Here is a 13,789-nt window from a genome sequence, read left to right as displayed (position 1 = left end):
AAGAAGGACTTGGTACCCGGAACTTCAAGAGATGCTCACAGAGGACTTATGGCCTCTGCCGCTAAGAAGGGACTTGTTTCAGCAAGTACCATGTCTGTTCCAAGACTTACCGCGGCTGCGTTTGACGGCATGGCGGTGGAACGCCGGATCCTAAGGGAAAAGGCATTCAGGAAGAGGTCATTCCTACCCTGGTCAAAGCCAGAAAGGAGGTGACCGCACAACATTATCACCACATGTGGCGAGGGTGTGTTGCGTGGTGTGAGGCCAGGAAGGCCCCACGAAGAAATTTCAACTCGGTCGATTCCTGCATTTCCTGCAAACAGGAGTGTCTATGGGCCTCAAATTGGGGTCCATTAAGGTTCAAATTTCGGCCCTGTCGATTTTTCTTCCAGAAAGAATTGGCTTCAGTTCCTGAAGTCCAGAAGTTTGTCAAGGGAGTATTGCATATACAACCCCCTTTTGTGCCTCCAGTGGCACTGTGGGATCTCAACGTAGTTCTGGGATTCCTCAAAACACATTGGTTTAAAACCAGTCAAATCTGTGGATTTGAAGCATCTCACATGAAAAGTGAACATGCTCTTGGACCTGGCCTGGACCAGGCGAGTGTCAAATTGGTGGTTTTTTTTTTTCTCAAAAAAGCCCATATCGGTTTGTCCATTCGGACAGGGCAGAGCTGCGGACTTGTCCCCAGTTCTCTCCCTAAGGTGGTGTCAGTGTTTCACCTGAACCAGCTTATTGTGGTGTCTTGCGCCTACTAGGGACTTGGAGGACTCCAAGTTGCTAGATGTGGTCAGGGCCCTGAAAATATAGGTTCCAGGACGGCTGGAGTCAGGAAAACTGACTTGCTGTTATCCTGTATGCACCCAACAAACTGGGTGCTCTTGCTTTTAAGCAGACTTTTGCTAGTTGGATGTGTAATACAATTCAGCTTGCACATTCTGTGGCAGGCCTGCCACAGCCAAAATATGTAAATGCCCATTCCACAAGGAAGGTGGGCTCATCTTGGGCGGCTGCCCGAGGGGTCTCTGCTTTACAACTTTGCCGAGCGGCTATTTAGTCAGGGGCAAACACGTTTGTAAAATCCTACAAATTTGATACCCTGGCTAAGGAGGACCTGGAGTTCTCTCATTCGGTGCTGCAGAGTCATCCGCACTCTCCCGCCCGTTTGGGAGCTTTGGTATCTTCCCCATGGTCCTTTCAGGAACCCCAGCATCCACTAGGACGATAGAGAAAATAAGAATTTACTTACCGATAATTCTATTTCTCGGAGTCCGTAGTGGATGCTGGGCGCCCATCCCAAGTGCGGATTATCTGCATTACTTGTACATAGTTACAAAAATCGGGTTATTATTGTTGTGAGCCATCTTTTCAGAGGCTCCGCTGTTATCATACTGTTAACTGGGTTCAGATCACAGGTTGTACAGTGTGATTGGTGTGGCTGGTATGAGTCTTACCCGGGATTCATAAATCCTTCCTTATTGTGTACGCTCGTCCGGGCACAGTACCTAACTGAGGCTTGGAGGAGGGTCATAGGGGGAGGAGCCAGTGCACACCACCTGATTCTAAAGCTTTACTTTTTGTGCCCTGTCTCCTGCGGAGCCGCTATTCCCCATGGTCCTTTCAGGAACCCCAGCATCCACTACGGACTCCGAGAAATAGAATTATCGGTAAGTAAATTCTTATTTTTTGGGGGGAAACCGTTCTAGCTGTACAACTGTATTCCGATATATATCCTTTTGGGAATAAGTTTACTTGGCCATATCTAAAAGCTATGGATAAATTTACAATCTCTACTTGAATATCTTGGGTCTCTACATGTCCAGAACCTTGATCATATCAGAACCCAACTATCTCCCCTCCAATCCATTGCTTAGTCCGGTGTTCTCTCTTCTCTTCTCTTCTCTTCTCTTTTTTCTCTTCTCTTCTCTTATCTCCTGCCTTGACTCCTGCAGCCTATTTCTATATGGCTGACTGACCCTGTCTGTCCTAGGTGCCATAGTGAGACTGATCTTTTCCTCTGTGCCATATCTATTTCACCACATTATCAATCTCTAGGCTCTCGCAATCCCCTTAGGATCCTTGTGTGGCTCCTCACCTTCAAAACCCTTCACCCACAGCTCCCCTCATAGTCATGATACCCTCCCTCTTATATCCGGTTCTGACCTACGCCATACTCCTCTGCAATAACCACTTTCAGGACTTTTCTGGTCTACTCCATACTGCACCTGCCTCAGCTCTCCAGAACTTCATTATTACAAACGAGCAAAACCCACCTTTTTCATTATATACTCTCTTCCCCGCAACCAGCTGATACTATAATTTCTCTAACGTCCTAGTGGATGCTGGGAACTCCGTAAGGACCATGGGGAATAGCGGGCTCCGAAGGAGGCTGGGCACTCTAGAAAGATCTTAGACTACCTGGTGTGCACTGGCTCCTCCCACCATGACCCTCCTCCAAGCCTCAGTTAGATTTCGTGCCCGGCCGAGGTTGGATGCACACTAGGGGCTCTCCTGAGCTCTTAGAAAGTTATAGTCTTAGAATTTGTTCTTTTCAGTGAGACCTGCTGGCAACAGGCTCACTGCAGCGAGGGACTAAGGGGAGAAGAAGCGAACTCGCCTGCTTGCAGCCGGATTGGGCTTCTTAGGCTACTGGACACCATTAGCTCCAGAGGGATCGACCGCAGGCCCAGCCTTGATGTTCGGTCCCGGAGCCGCGCCGCCGTCCCCCTTACAGAGCCAGAAGCAAGAAGATGGTCCGGAAAATCGGCGGCATGAAGACTCAGTCTTCACCAAGGTAGCGCACAGCACTGCAGCTGTGCGCCATTGCTCCTCTCACACACTTCATACTCCGGTCACTGAGGGTGCAGGGCGCTGGGGGGGGGGCGCCCTGAGGCAGCAATAAAAACACCTTGGCTGGCAAAAATACCTCAATATATAGCCCCAGGGGCTATATATGAGGTAAATACCCCTGCCAGAAGTCCATAAAAAACGGGAGAATAGGCCGCGAAAAAGGGGCGGAGCCTATCTCCTCAGCACACTGGCGCCATTTTCCCTCACAGCTCCGTTGGAGGGAAGCTCCCTGGCTCTCCCCTGCAGTCTACAAGGGTTAAAAAAAAAGAGAGAGGGGGCACTAAATTTAGGCGCAGTATACATTACATATATAGATATAAAGCTATAGGGGACATAACTCAGTTAGTCCCTGCAGTATATAGCGCTCTGGTGTGTGCTGGCATACTCTCACTCTGTCCCCCCAAAGGGCTTTTGTGGGTCCTGTCCTCGTTTAGAGCATTCCCTGTGTGTCTGCGGTGTGTCGGTACGGCTGTGTCGACATGTTGAATGAGGAGGCTTATATGGTGACGGAACAGAGGCCGATATATGTGATGTCGCCCCCTGTGGGGCCGACACCAGAGTGGATAGAGAGGTAAAAGGTATTAACCGACAGTGTCGACTCCTTACATAAAAGGGTGGATGACGTAACAGCTGTGGGACAGCCGGCTTCGCAGCCCGCGCCTGCCCAGGCGTCTCAAAGGCCATCAGGGGCTCAAAAACGCCCGCTCTCTCAGATGGCAGACACAGATGTCGACACGGAGTCTGACTCCAGTGTCGACAAGGTGGAGACATATACACAATCCAATCCGTGACTTGATCCCGGCAATAAAAAATGTGTTATACATTTCTGACTTTAACCTCTATAAATGGGTTTTAGGTTTGGGGAGAAAAAACAGGCAGTGTTTTGTTCCCCCATCAGATGAATAAATGAAGTGTGTGAAAAGCGTGGGTTCCCCCGTTAAGAAACTGGTAATTTATAAAAAGTTACTGATGGCGTACCCTTTCCCGCCAGGAGGATAAGTTACGCTGGGAGATATCCCCTAGGGTGGATAAGGCGCTCACACGTTTGTCAAAAAAGGTGGCACTGCCGTCTTAGGATACGGCCACTTTAATAGGTACCTGTTGATAAAAAAAACAGGAGGCTATCCTGAAGTCTGTATTTACACACTCAGGTACTAGACTGAGACCTGCAGATAGTGCTGCTGCAGCGTGGTTGGTGACCCTGTCAAACAGGGATAATAGTTGGCAAACATAAAAACATATTAAAGACGTTGTCTTATATATGGGGGATGCACAGAGGGATATTTTGCCGGCTGGCATCCAAAATAAATGTAATGTCCATTCCGTCAGGAGGGTATTAGAGACCTGTCACTGGACAGGTGATGCTGACTTAAAAAGCGCATAGAGAGCCTTATAAGAGTGAGGAATTATTTGGGGATGGTCTCTGGGACCTCGTATCCACAGCAACTGCTGGGAAGAAATAATTTTACCTCAGGTTTCCTCACAGAAAAAGGTACAGTCCTTTCGGCTTCAGAAAAGCAAGCGGGTCAAATGGCGCTTCCTTTCTGTACAGAGACAAGGGTAGAGGGAAAAAGCTGCACCAGTCAGCCTGTTCCCAGAATCAAGATTCTTCCCCCGCCTCCTGTGAGTACACACCATGACGCGGGTGCTCCACAGGTGTAGCCAGGTACGGTGGGGGGCCGCCTCAAAAATTTCAGCAATTAGTGGGCTCGCTCACAGGTGGATCCCTGTTTCTTCCAAGTAGTATTTCAGGGGTACAAGCTGGAATTAGAGATGTCTCCCCCCAGCCGTTTCCTAAAATATGCCTTGCTGACAACTCCCTCAAGCAGGGAGGCTGTGCTAGAGGCAATTAATAAGCGGTATTCCCAGCAGGTAATACTCAAGGTGCCCCTACTTCAACAAGGACGGGGTTACTATTCCACACGGGTTGGGGTACCGAAACCGCATGGTTCGGTGTGACCCATTTTATATTTAAAATCCTTGAACATAAAAAAATTCAAGTTCAAGATGGAATCGCTCAGGGCGGTTATTGCAAGCCTGGACGAGGGGGATTACATGGTATCCCGGGACATCAAGGATGCTTACCTGCATGTCCCCATTTACCATCCTCGCCAGGAGTACCTCAGATTTGTGGTACAGGATTACCATTACCAAGTCCAGACACTGCCGTTTGGACTGTACATGGCACCGAGGGTGTTTTATCAAGGTAATGGCCGAAATGATGATACTCCTTCAAAAAAAAGGGAGTTGTAATTATCCCGTAATTGGACAATCTCGTTATAAGGGCGAGGTCCAAGGAGCAGTTGGTAGTCGGGGTAGCACTATTTTGGAAAGTGCTACAACAGCATAGGTGGATTCTAAACAGTCCAAAGTCACAGCTGGTTCCTATGACACGTCTACTGTTCCTGGGGATGGTTCTGGACATAAACCAGAAATAGTGTTTCTCCCGGAGGAGAAAGCCAAGGAGTTGTCATCTCTAGTCAGAGACCTCCTGAAACCAAAATAGGTAGCGGTGCATCATTGCACGCGAGTCCTGGGAAAAATGGTAGCTTCTTACGAAGCAATCCCATTAGGCAGGTTCCATACAAGAACTTTTCAGAGGGACCTGTTGGACAAGTGGTCCGGATCGCATCTTCCGATGCATAGGCCGATAACCCTGTCTCCAAGGACCAGGGTATCTCTACTGTGGTGGCTGCAGAGTGCCCATCTTCAAGAGGGCCGCAGGTTCGGCATACAGGACTAGGTCCTAGTGACCATGGATTCCAGCCTTTGAGGCTGGGGGGCAGTCACATAGGGAAGAAACTTCCAGGGACTTTGGTCAAGTCAGGTTATTTCCCTACACATAAATATTCTGGATCTGAGGGCCATTTACAATGCCCTGAGGCCAGCAAGGCCTCTGCTTCAAAACCAGCCGGTACTGATCCAATCAGACAACATCACGGCAGTCGCCCATGTAATCAACAGGGCGGCACAAAAAGCAGGATGGCGATGGCAGAAGCCACAAGGATTCTCCGATAGGCGGAAAATCATGTGTTAGCACTGTCAGCAGTGTTCATTCCCGGAGTGGACAACTGGGAAGCAGATCTTCTCAACAGACACGACCTCCACCCGGGAGAATGGGGACTTCCTCCAGAAGTCTTCCAATAGGATTGTACACCATTGGGAAAGGCCACAGGTGGACATGATGGCGTCCCGCCTTAACAAAAAGCTATAAAAGATATTGCTTCAGGTCAAGGGACCCTCAGGCGATAGCTATGGACGCTCTGGTAACACCGTGGGTGTACCAGTCGGTTTAGGTGTTCTCCCCTCTGCCTCTCATACCAAAGGTACTGAGAATAATAAGAAGGCGAGGAGTAAGAACGATACTCGTGGATGGCCAAGAAGAGCTTGGTACCCAGAACTTCAAGAATTTATATCAGAGGACCCATGGCCTCTGCCACTCAGTCAGGACCTGCGGCAGCAGGGGCCCTGTCTGTTCCAAGACTTACCGCGGCTGCGTTTGACGGCATGGCGGTTGAACGCCGGATTCTGAAGGAAAAGGGTATTCCGGAGGAAGTAATTCCTACGCTTACTAAAGCCAGGAAAGAGGTTACAGCAACTCATTATCACCGCATATGGCGAAAATATGTTGCATGGTGTGAGGCCGAAAGGGCCCCAACAGAGGAATTTCAACTAGGTCGATTTCTGCATTTCCTGCAAGCAGGAGTGACTATGGGCCTTAAATTGGGTTCCATTAAGGTACAGATCTCGGCTCTGTCGATTTTCTTTCAAAAAAGAACTAGCTTCAGTACCTGAAGTTCAGACATTTATAAAAGGAGTGCTGCATAGTCAGCCCCCGTTTGTGCCTCCTGTGGCACCTTGGGATCTCAACGTGGTGTTGAGTTTTCTTAAAATCACTTTGGTTTGAACCACTAAAAACCGTGGATCTGAAATATCTCACATGGAAGGTGGTTATGTTATTGGCCTTGGCTTCTGCCAGGCGAGTATCAGAATTGGCGGCTTTGTCTTGTAAAAGCCCTTATTTGATTTTCCATATGGATAGGGCAGAATTGAGGACTCGTCCCCAGTTTCTCCCTAAGGTGGTGTCAGCGTTTCACCTGAACCAGCCTATTGTGGTGCCTGCGGCTACTAAGGATTTGGAGGATTCCAAGTTGCTAGACGTTGTCAGGGCCCTGAAAATATATGTTTCCAGGACGGCTGGAGTCAGAAAATCTGACTCGCTGTTTATCCTATATGCACCCAACAAGCTGGGTGCTCCTGCTTCTAAGCAGACTATTGCTCGTTGGATTTGTAGTACAATTCAGCTTGCACATACTGTGGCAGGCCTGCCACAGCCAAAATCTGTCAATGCCCATTCCACAAGGAAGGTGGGCTCATCTTGGGCGGCTGCCCGAGGGGTCTCGGCTTTACAACTTTGCCGAGCAGCTACTTGGTCAGGGGCAAACACGTTTGCAAAATTCTACAAATTTGATACCCTGGCTGAGGAGGACCTGGAGTTCTCTCATTCGGTGCTGCAGAGTCATCCGCACTCTCCCGCCCGTTTGGGAGCTTTGGTATAATCCCCATGGTCCTTACGGAGTTCCCAGCATCCACTAGGACGTTAGAGAAAATAAGAATTTACTCACCGGTAATTCTATTTCTCGTAGTCCGTAGTGGATGCTGGGCGCCCATCCCAAGTGCGGTTTATCTGCATTACTTGTACATAGTTATTGTTAACTAAATCGGGTTATTGTTGAGCCATCTGTTGAGAGGCTCTATTGTTTCATACTGTTAACTGTGTTTCATATCACGAGTTGTACGGTGTGATTGGTGTGGCTGGTATGAGTCTTACCCGGGATTCAAAATCCTTCCTTATTGTGTACGCTCGTCCGGGCACAGTACCTAACTGAGGCTTGGAGGAGGGTCATGGTGGGAGGAGCCAGTGCACACCAGGTAGTCTAAGATCTTTCTAGAGTGCCCAGCCTCCTTCGGAGCCCGCTATTCCCCATGGTCCTTACGGAGTTCCCAGCATCCACTACGGACTACGAGAAATAGAATTACCGGTGAGTAAATTCTTATTTTATTTTCAGAGTGCCAGCACTGTACAGGAAATGTTTTATATTAATAGTACTCTTTGGTATTATCAGCTACGGTCCCAATCTGTAGTTTGTTAGCTCTTCTGAGGGGGGCCCTCTGTCACATCTGCAACGTCTTTGTTATATGGCTGTAGCATTAAGAGAGTCTTAATAATCAGTCCTAGTAAGCTAAAGTGCTCTTCATTGCTAAATGTTGTTCAGGTTTCTGACGATGAGAAAGAGAGAGAAGAAGGTGCTGGCCAAGGTTCAGTCGGCAGCAAAACCAAGAAGAAGAAGAAAAAGAAGAAGAAGCAGGGAGAAGAGTCTGGCTCTCCCACACAGGTACGTGCCTCCTGCACAGACTCTGTTTACTAGGGCTAAAGTTATAATAAAAGCTGTACACTGAAAGGTAATTTTGGTCATGTGCTCACACTGTAACACCATTAATGCATATGGTAGTACTTGTAGTCTCACTATAGACCACCTTGGGTGATGTGTCCTGTACATTGACCATACTGTTCCTGTGGTACATTGATGGCACAGTATGTTCTCCCACACTTCATCTTTTAATTAGATGCCAAGTATGTGTTTGTTTGTTTTTAATGAAAGTGGTTTTTTTTTTGTTTTTTTAGTGTTTACTAGAATACTTAAATGAAAATGATGACCCAAGTCTGTAGAATCAGTTTGTTGAAGGATTAGTTTGTCACATTGGCACTTAAGCGTTCTAATGACAGCTATCTATACTTGGCCTAATCAGTCTGTTGTGTTGTTGGTAAACTTTATTATTGCCAATTAGTTGGGTTTTTCTCTCTCAGGAAGCAGAAGGCACTAGGAACGCTGTGGATAATTATAGAGAGGACTTTGCCACAGCTCCTCCACCTCCAGTAAATAACACAGTATTTGGAAAAAGTAATGAATTGAAAGAGGTATGTTAATTTTACTGACTAATGCAATAATCTATATTTAGCTTACAATTCTCATCAGTGGCTATTGATATCTGAAAAAATGCAAAGTTAATTCTCTCCCCATTTTGGCCAGAAGAGTAACCAAATGTCTGTCTGTTCTCGACAATCTTTTGGCATCAGATTGTGCTTGGCTGTTGTATCAACCACTGATTTTGCAACGGTTTTGGCTGGCATGATGTGCTAGGGCTAGAGAGAAGCAAATTGATTTTGTAAATGGCGATTAGGTCAATATTTTATGGTGGCTGGCCCTTTAGAGATAATGGAAGAAGTCCCTTATCTCACCACCATAATCTCCGTGCTGGACCTGACCAACAAGTACAGTAAATAAAAACTTGTTTCATAGTGTGTCATTTAAAAATGACCGCCAGCCAATCACAAGAGCTTTCCCACCTGACGTCTATTTATTGGATGCTGGTTTGTTAGAGGTGGAGAGTGTGCCTGCAAAAGCCTCCTAATATTATCTCACTCTTTTTCTCTTAAACTGTGACCACCATGTGAAATCAGAGCAAACAGTTGATTTTGTTGTAGGATTTCAGCAAAGTTCAGTGTTTCTGTGATTTGTTGGTTGCAGGGACTTCTGGTTCCACAGATTTCTTAGGACTGCTGATTGGTCTGAAATACTAATTTATGTAATAGCAGTGTGCTGGAATAAAGCACTCCCCATCCCTGACCAATTTAACACATTTTGGTTTTATCTGCATATTATTGTTTGTGCCATTAGCTCTGCATTCACAGAGGTGAGTTGCGGGACAGGTACAGTATTCTATAGCGAACACCTGTATGAACGCTGACTGCTCTGCTAAGGTTGCTAAGTGATGGGTAGGTGTGTCTCATCATACCCCCCCCTGCTGTACTTCCCCAGAGTGATACACATACTGGACATCACTAAGGCCCCTTTTTCCCTACAAATAGCACAGCAACATTTTCCATTGTGCTGTATGATTAGTAAACATTACATGCTGTATTCAGCCAAAACAAAGGGGGGGTTGTTGCTTAGCTAATTGGTACATATGTCTTTGAGGTTGTTACCCTTGTTGGCATTTATCAGGAATCTCGGTAAATACGTTGCATGTGGCTATGTGTCATTTTGTTAAGGTAAAAGTTGAATGCAGTATATGGTCTGCCAGAATGGGTGTATAACTCCGTTGCTGGCTTTTATGTGTGCATACATGTATGTATGTGTATTACATATCTATTTAAAAGTGAATACTTTGGTCACCCGGATGTTGCACTGTATATAATCTTCTCTGTTTTGTTCAGAGATTACATGGTTTTACATTTGCAGCTAGCATTTTGTTTTAACTTTGAGTCGGTATAATAGTGTTCTGGCATCGGGGCTAACAGTCTTTTTTGTTCTGGCCACAGGCTGTGCAGGAAACACCTCATCATACTGTATTTATCGAGTCCCCTGTATCTGTGATGCAAAACATCTCTGAGAAGAGTCCTTCCCAAGTGCAGCAGCCAAAAGAGGCCAGTACTTCTGTCCCTAAGCAGAACAGCGTGCCATCGCAAGGTATTGTGCTTTCAATATTCCTTTTTGTTCTTTTTTTCTTTGTGTGTAAAGTTGATCTTAAATCGCAGCAATGCTTTCTGTTTTTGAGAAGATTAAATAGGTTGATAAGAGTTGCCGAATTCAAAACCCAGTTAAAGCCTTAATTGTGTGTGGAGTATTGCTGCCAATATCAAAAGCCGTGTGAATGTCTATTAAGGCCTCTGATAGATTCTTCACCCACCCTGGTTTGCAGTTAGTTATTAACCTGGAGAAGGCATAAGGAAGTGATAAACCAGTGATAAATGCAAGGTGATAAACACACCAGCCAATCAGCTCCCATATGGAAATTAACAGTTAGGAGCTGATTGGCTGGTGCACTGTTGGATCTTCAACTGGCTAAAATTCGCCTTGGCTCTGTCTCATATTTGGGATCCTAACTGGATTCCAGTGTCCAGTGTCGGCAGTTCCTTCCCTTGGTCAGGCTGTGGTCCTTACAAACCAAAATTCCCTAATTTTTAGGTCCATGTTGAGTCACTTTGCAATCAATGCATGCAGATCCTGGGCTCTGTAGTCTCCACCTTTTGACATGGTAGTATATGCTAAGCTTCACTCCTGTCCTCTGCAAATGGAAATTCGGACTTGCAGGAACAAGTCCCATCTGCACCTCGGGTCACAGATGATCGTTCTGTCTCGAGAGGTTTGTCACTTATGGTGGCTGCCCTTTTGGATCGAGAGAGGTTTGTCACCCCTTATAGTGGCTGCCCCTTAGGGATCCTGCTCCCCACCCGTGCAAGTTTTCCTGTAAAGGGGAAGTGTTGGGGAAGGGGGTTTGATCAGCAGCCTGGGCTCTGTAGTCTCCACCTTTTGACATTGTGCCCTGCTTCACTCCCATTCTCTACAAATGGAAATTCTTTTGCGTTCACATTCTTCAGTGGGTTGAGTTCCCTCTTCCAGTTTTGTCAGCAGTCTACATTCCTGGGGTCTAAAATTGGTAAGCGGACTTCCTTATCCGCCAGGACATCTATTCGGGCAAGTGGGCCCTGCACTCAGACGTCTTGCCAGCTTCTGGTCCTATGCTGGGGCTTGCTGGACATCGACATGATGGCGTCTCCGCACAACCACAAGCTGCCACGGTATTGCTCCTGCACCTGGGATCCCAAAGCTCTCCTTGTGGACAACCCTAATGGTTCTCTGGACTTTTCTCTGACGTCCTAGTGGATGCTGGGGACTCCGTAAGGACCATGGGGAATAGAGGCTCCGCAGGAGACTGGGCACAAAAGTAAAAGCTTTAGGACTACCTGGTGTGCACTGGCTCCTCCCCCTATGACCCTCCTCCAAGCCTCAGTTAGATTTTTGTGCCCGAACGAGAAGGGTGCACACTAGGTGGCTCTCCTGAGCTGCTTAGTGAAAAAGTTTAAGTTAGGTTTTTTATTTTGAGTGAGTCCTGCTGGCAACAGGCTCACTGCATCGAGGGACTAAGGGGAGAAGAAGTGAACTCACCTGCGTGCAGAGTGGATTGGGCTTCTTAGGCTACTGGACATTAGCTCCAGAGGGACCGATCACAGGCCCAGCCATGGATGGGTCCCAGAGCCGCGCCGCCGGCCCCCTTACAGAGCCAGAAGACAGAAGAGGTCCGGAAAATCGGCGGCAGAAGACGTCCTGTCTTCAACAAGGTAGCGCACAGCACTGCAGCTGTGCGCCATTGCTCTCAGCACACTTCACACTCCGGTCACTGAGGGTGCAGGGCGCTGGGGGGGGGGCGCCCTGAGACGCAATAGAAACACCTTGGATGGCAAAAAATGCATCACATATAGCTCCTGGGCTATATGGATGAATTTAACCCCTGCCAGAATACACACAAAAACGGGAGATAAGGCCGCCGATAAGGGGGCGGAGCCTATCTCCTCAGCACACTGGCGCCATTTTCTCTCACAGCTCAGTTGGAGGGAAGCTCCCTGGCTCTCCCCTGCAGTCACTACACTACACTACAGAAAGGGTTAAAAAAGAGAGGGGGGCACTAATTACGCGCAGTATTAAAAATACAGCAGCTATAAGGGGAAAAACACTTATATAAGGTTATCCCTGTATGTATGTGTATATATATATATATATATATATATATATATATATATATATATATATATATATATATATATATATATATATATATATATATATATATATATATATATATATATATATATATATATATATATATATATATAGCGCTCTGGTGTGTGCTGGCATACTCTCCCTCTGTCTCCCCAAAGGGCTAGTGGGGTCCTGTCCTCTATCAGAGCATTCCCTGTGTGTGTGCTGTGTCAGTACGTTTGTGTCGACATGTATGAGGAGAAAAATGATGTGGAGACGGAGCAGATTGCCTGTAATAGTGATGTCACCCCCTAGGGGGTCGACACCTGAGTGGATGAACTGTTGGAAGGAATTACGTGACAGTGTCAGCTCTGTATAAAAGACAGTGGTTGACATGAGACAGCCGGCTACTCAGCTTGTGCCTGTCCAGACGTCTCATAGGCCGTCAGGGGCTCTAAAGCGCCCGTTACCTCAGATGGCAGATATAGATGCCGACACGGATACTGACTCCAGTGTCGACGGTGAAGAGACAAATGTGACTTCCAGTAGGGCCACACGTTACATGATTGAGGCAATGAAAAATGTTTTACACATTTCTGATAATACGAGTACCACCAAAAAGGGGTATTATGTTCGGTGAGGAAAAACTACCTGTAGTTTTCCTGAATCTGAGAAATTAAATGAGGTGTGTGATGAAGCGTGGGTTTCCCCCGATAACAACTGATAATTTCTAAAATGTTATTGGCATTATATCCTTTCCCGCCAGAGGTTAGGGTGCGTTGGGAAACACCCCCTAGGGTGGATAAAGCGCTCACACGCTTTTAAGAACAAGGGCTCTACCCTCTCCTGAGATGGCCGCCCTTAAGGATCCTGCTGATAGAAAGCAGGAGGGTATCCTAAAATGTATTTACACACATACTGGTGTTATACTGCGACCAGCAATCGCCTCAGCCTGGATGTGCAGTGCTGGGTTGGCGTGGTCGGATTCCCTGACTGAAAATATTGATACCCTAGATAGGGACAGTATATTATTGCCTATAGAGCATTTAAAAGATGCATTTCTATATATGCGTGATGCACAGCGGAATATTTGCCGACTGGCATCAAGTCTAAGTGCGTTGTCCATTTCTGCCAGTAGAGGGTTATGGACACGACAGTGGTCAGGTGATGCGGATTCCAAACGGCATTTGGAAGTATTACCTTATTAAGGGGAGGAGTTATTTGGGGTCGGTCTTTCAGACCTGGTGGCCACGGCAACAGCTGGGAAATCCACGTTTGTACCCCAGGTCGCCTCTCAACATAAGAAGACGCCGTATTATCAGGCGCAGTCCTTTCGT

The 13,789-nt window shown here is 46.9% G+C and overlaps 1 protein-coding gene across 3 annotated transcripts in view; it reads left to right on the top strand.

Moving 5' to 3' along the window:
* Positions 1-13,789, top strand: part of MTDH (metadherin) — a 60,428-nt gene that overhangs the window by 28,396 nt on the left and 18,243 nt on the right. For 2 of the 3 annotated variants that reach the window (XM_063924154.1, XM_063924155.1), the window contains 3 exons: positions 8,127-8,246; positions 8,720-8,830; positions 10,235-10,382. In XM_063924154.1, the coding sequence (XP_063780224.1) occupies positions 8,127-8,246; positions 8,720-8,830; positions 10,235-10,382 (379 nt within the window). The remainder of the gene's footprint in view (positions 1-8,126; positions 8,247-8,719; positions 8,831-10,234; positions 10,383-13,789) is intronic. The other variant, XM_063924157.1, reaches the window with a different exon arrangement.

This window comes from Pseudophryne corroboree, chromosome 5 (assembly GCF_028390025.1).
Source record: "Pseudophryne corroboree isolate aPseCor3 chromosome 5, aPseCor3.hap2, whole genome shotgun sequence".
NCBI classification, from domain to species: Eukaryota; Metazoa; Chordata; class Amphibia; order Anura; family Myobatrachidae; genus Pseudophryne; species Pseudophryne corroboree.
The sequence above is the reverse complement of the archived record's forward strand: the minus strand, read 5'-3'. Positions and strand labels throughout refer to the sequence as shown.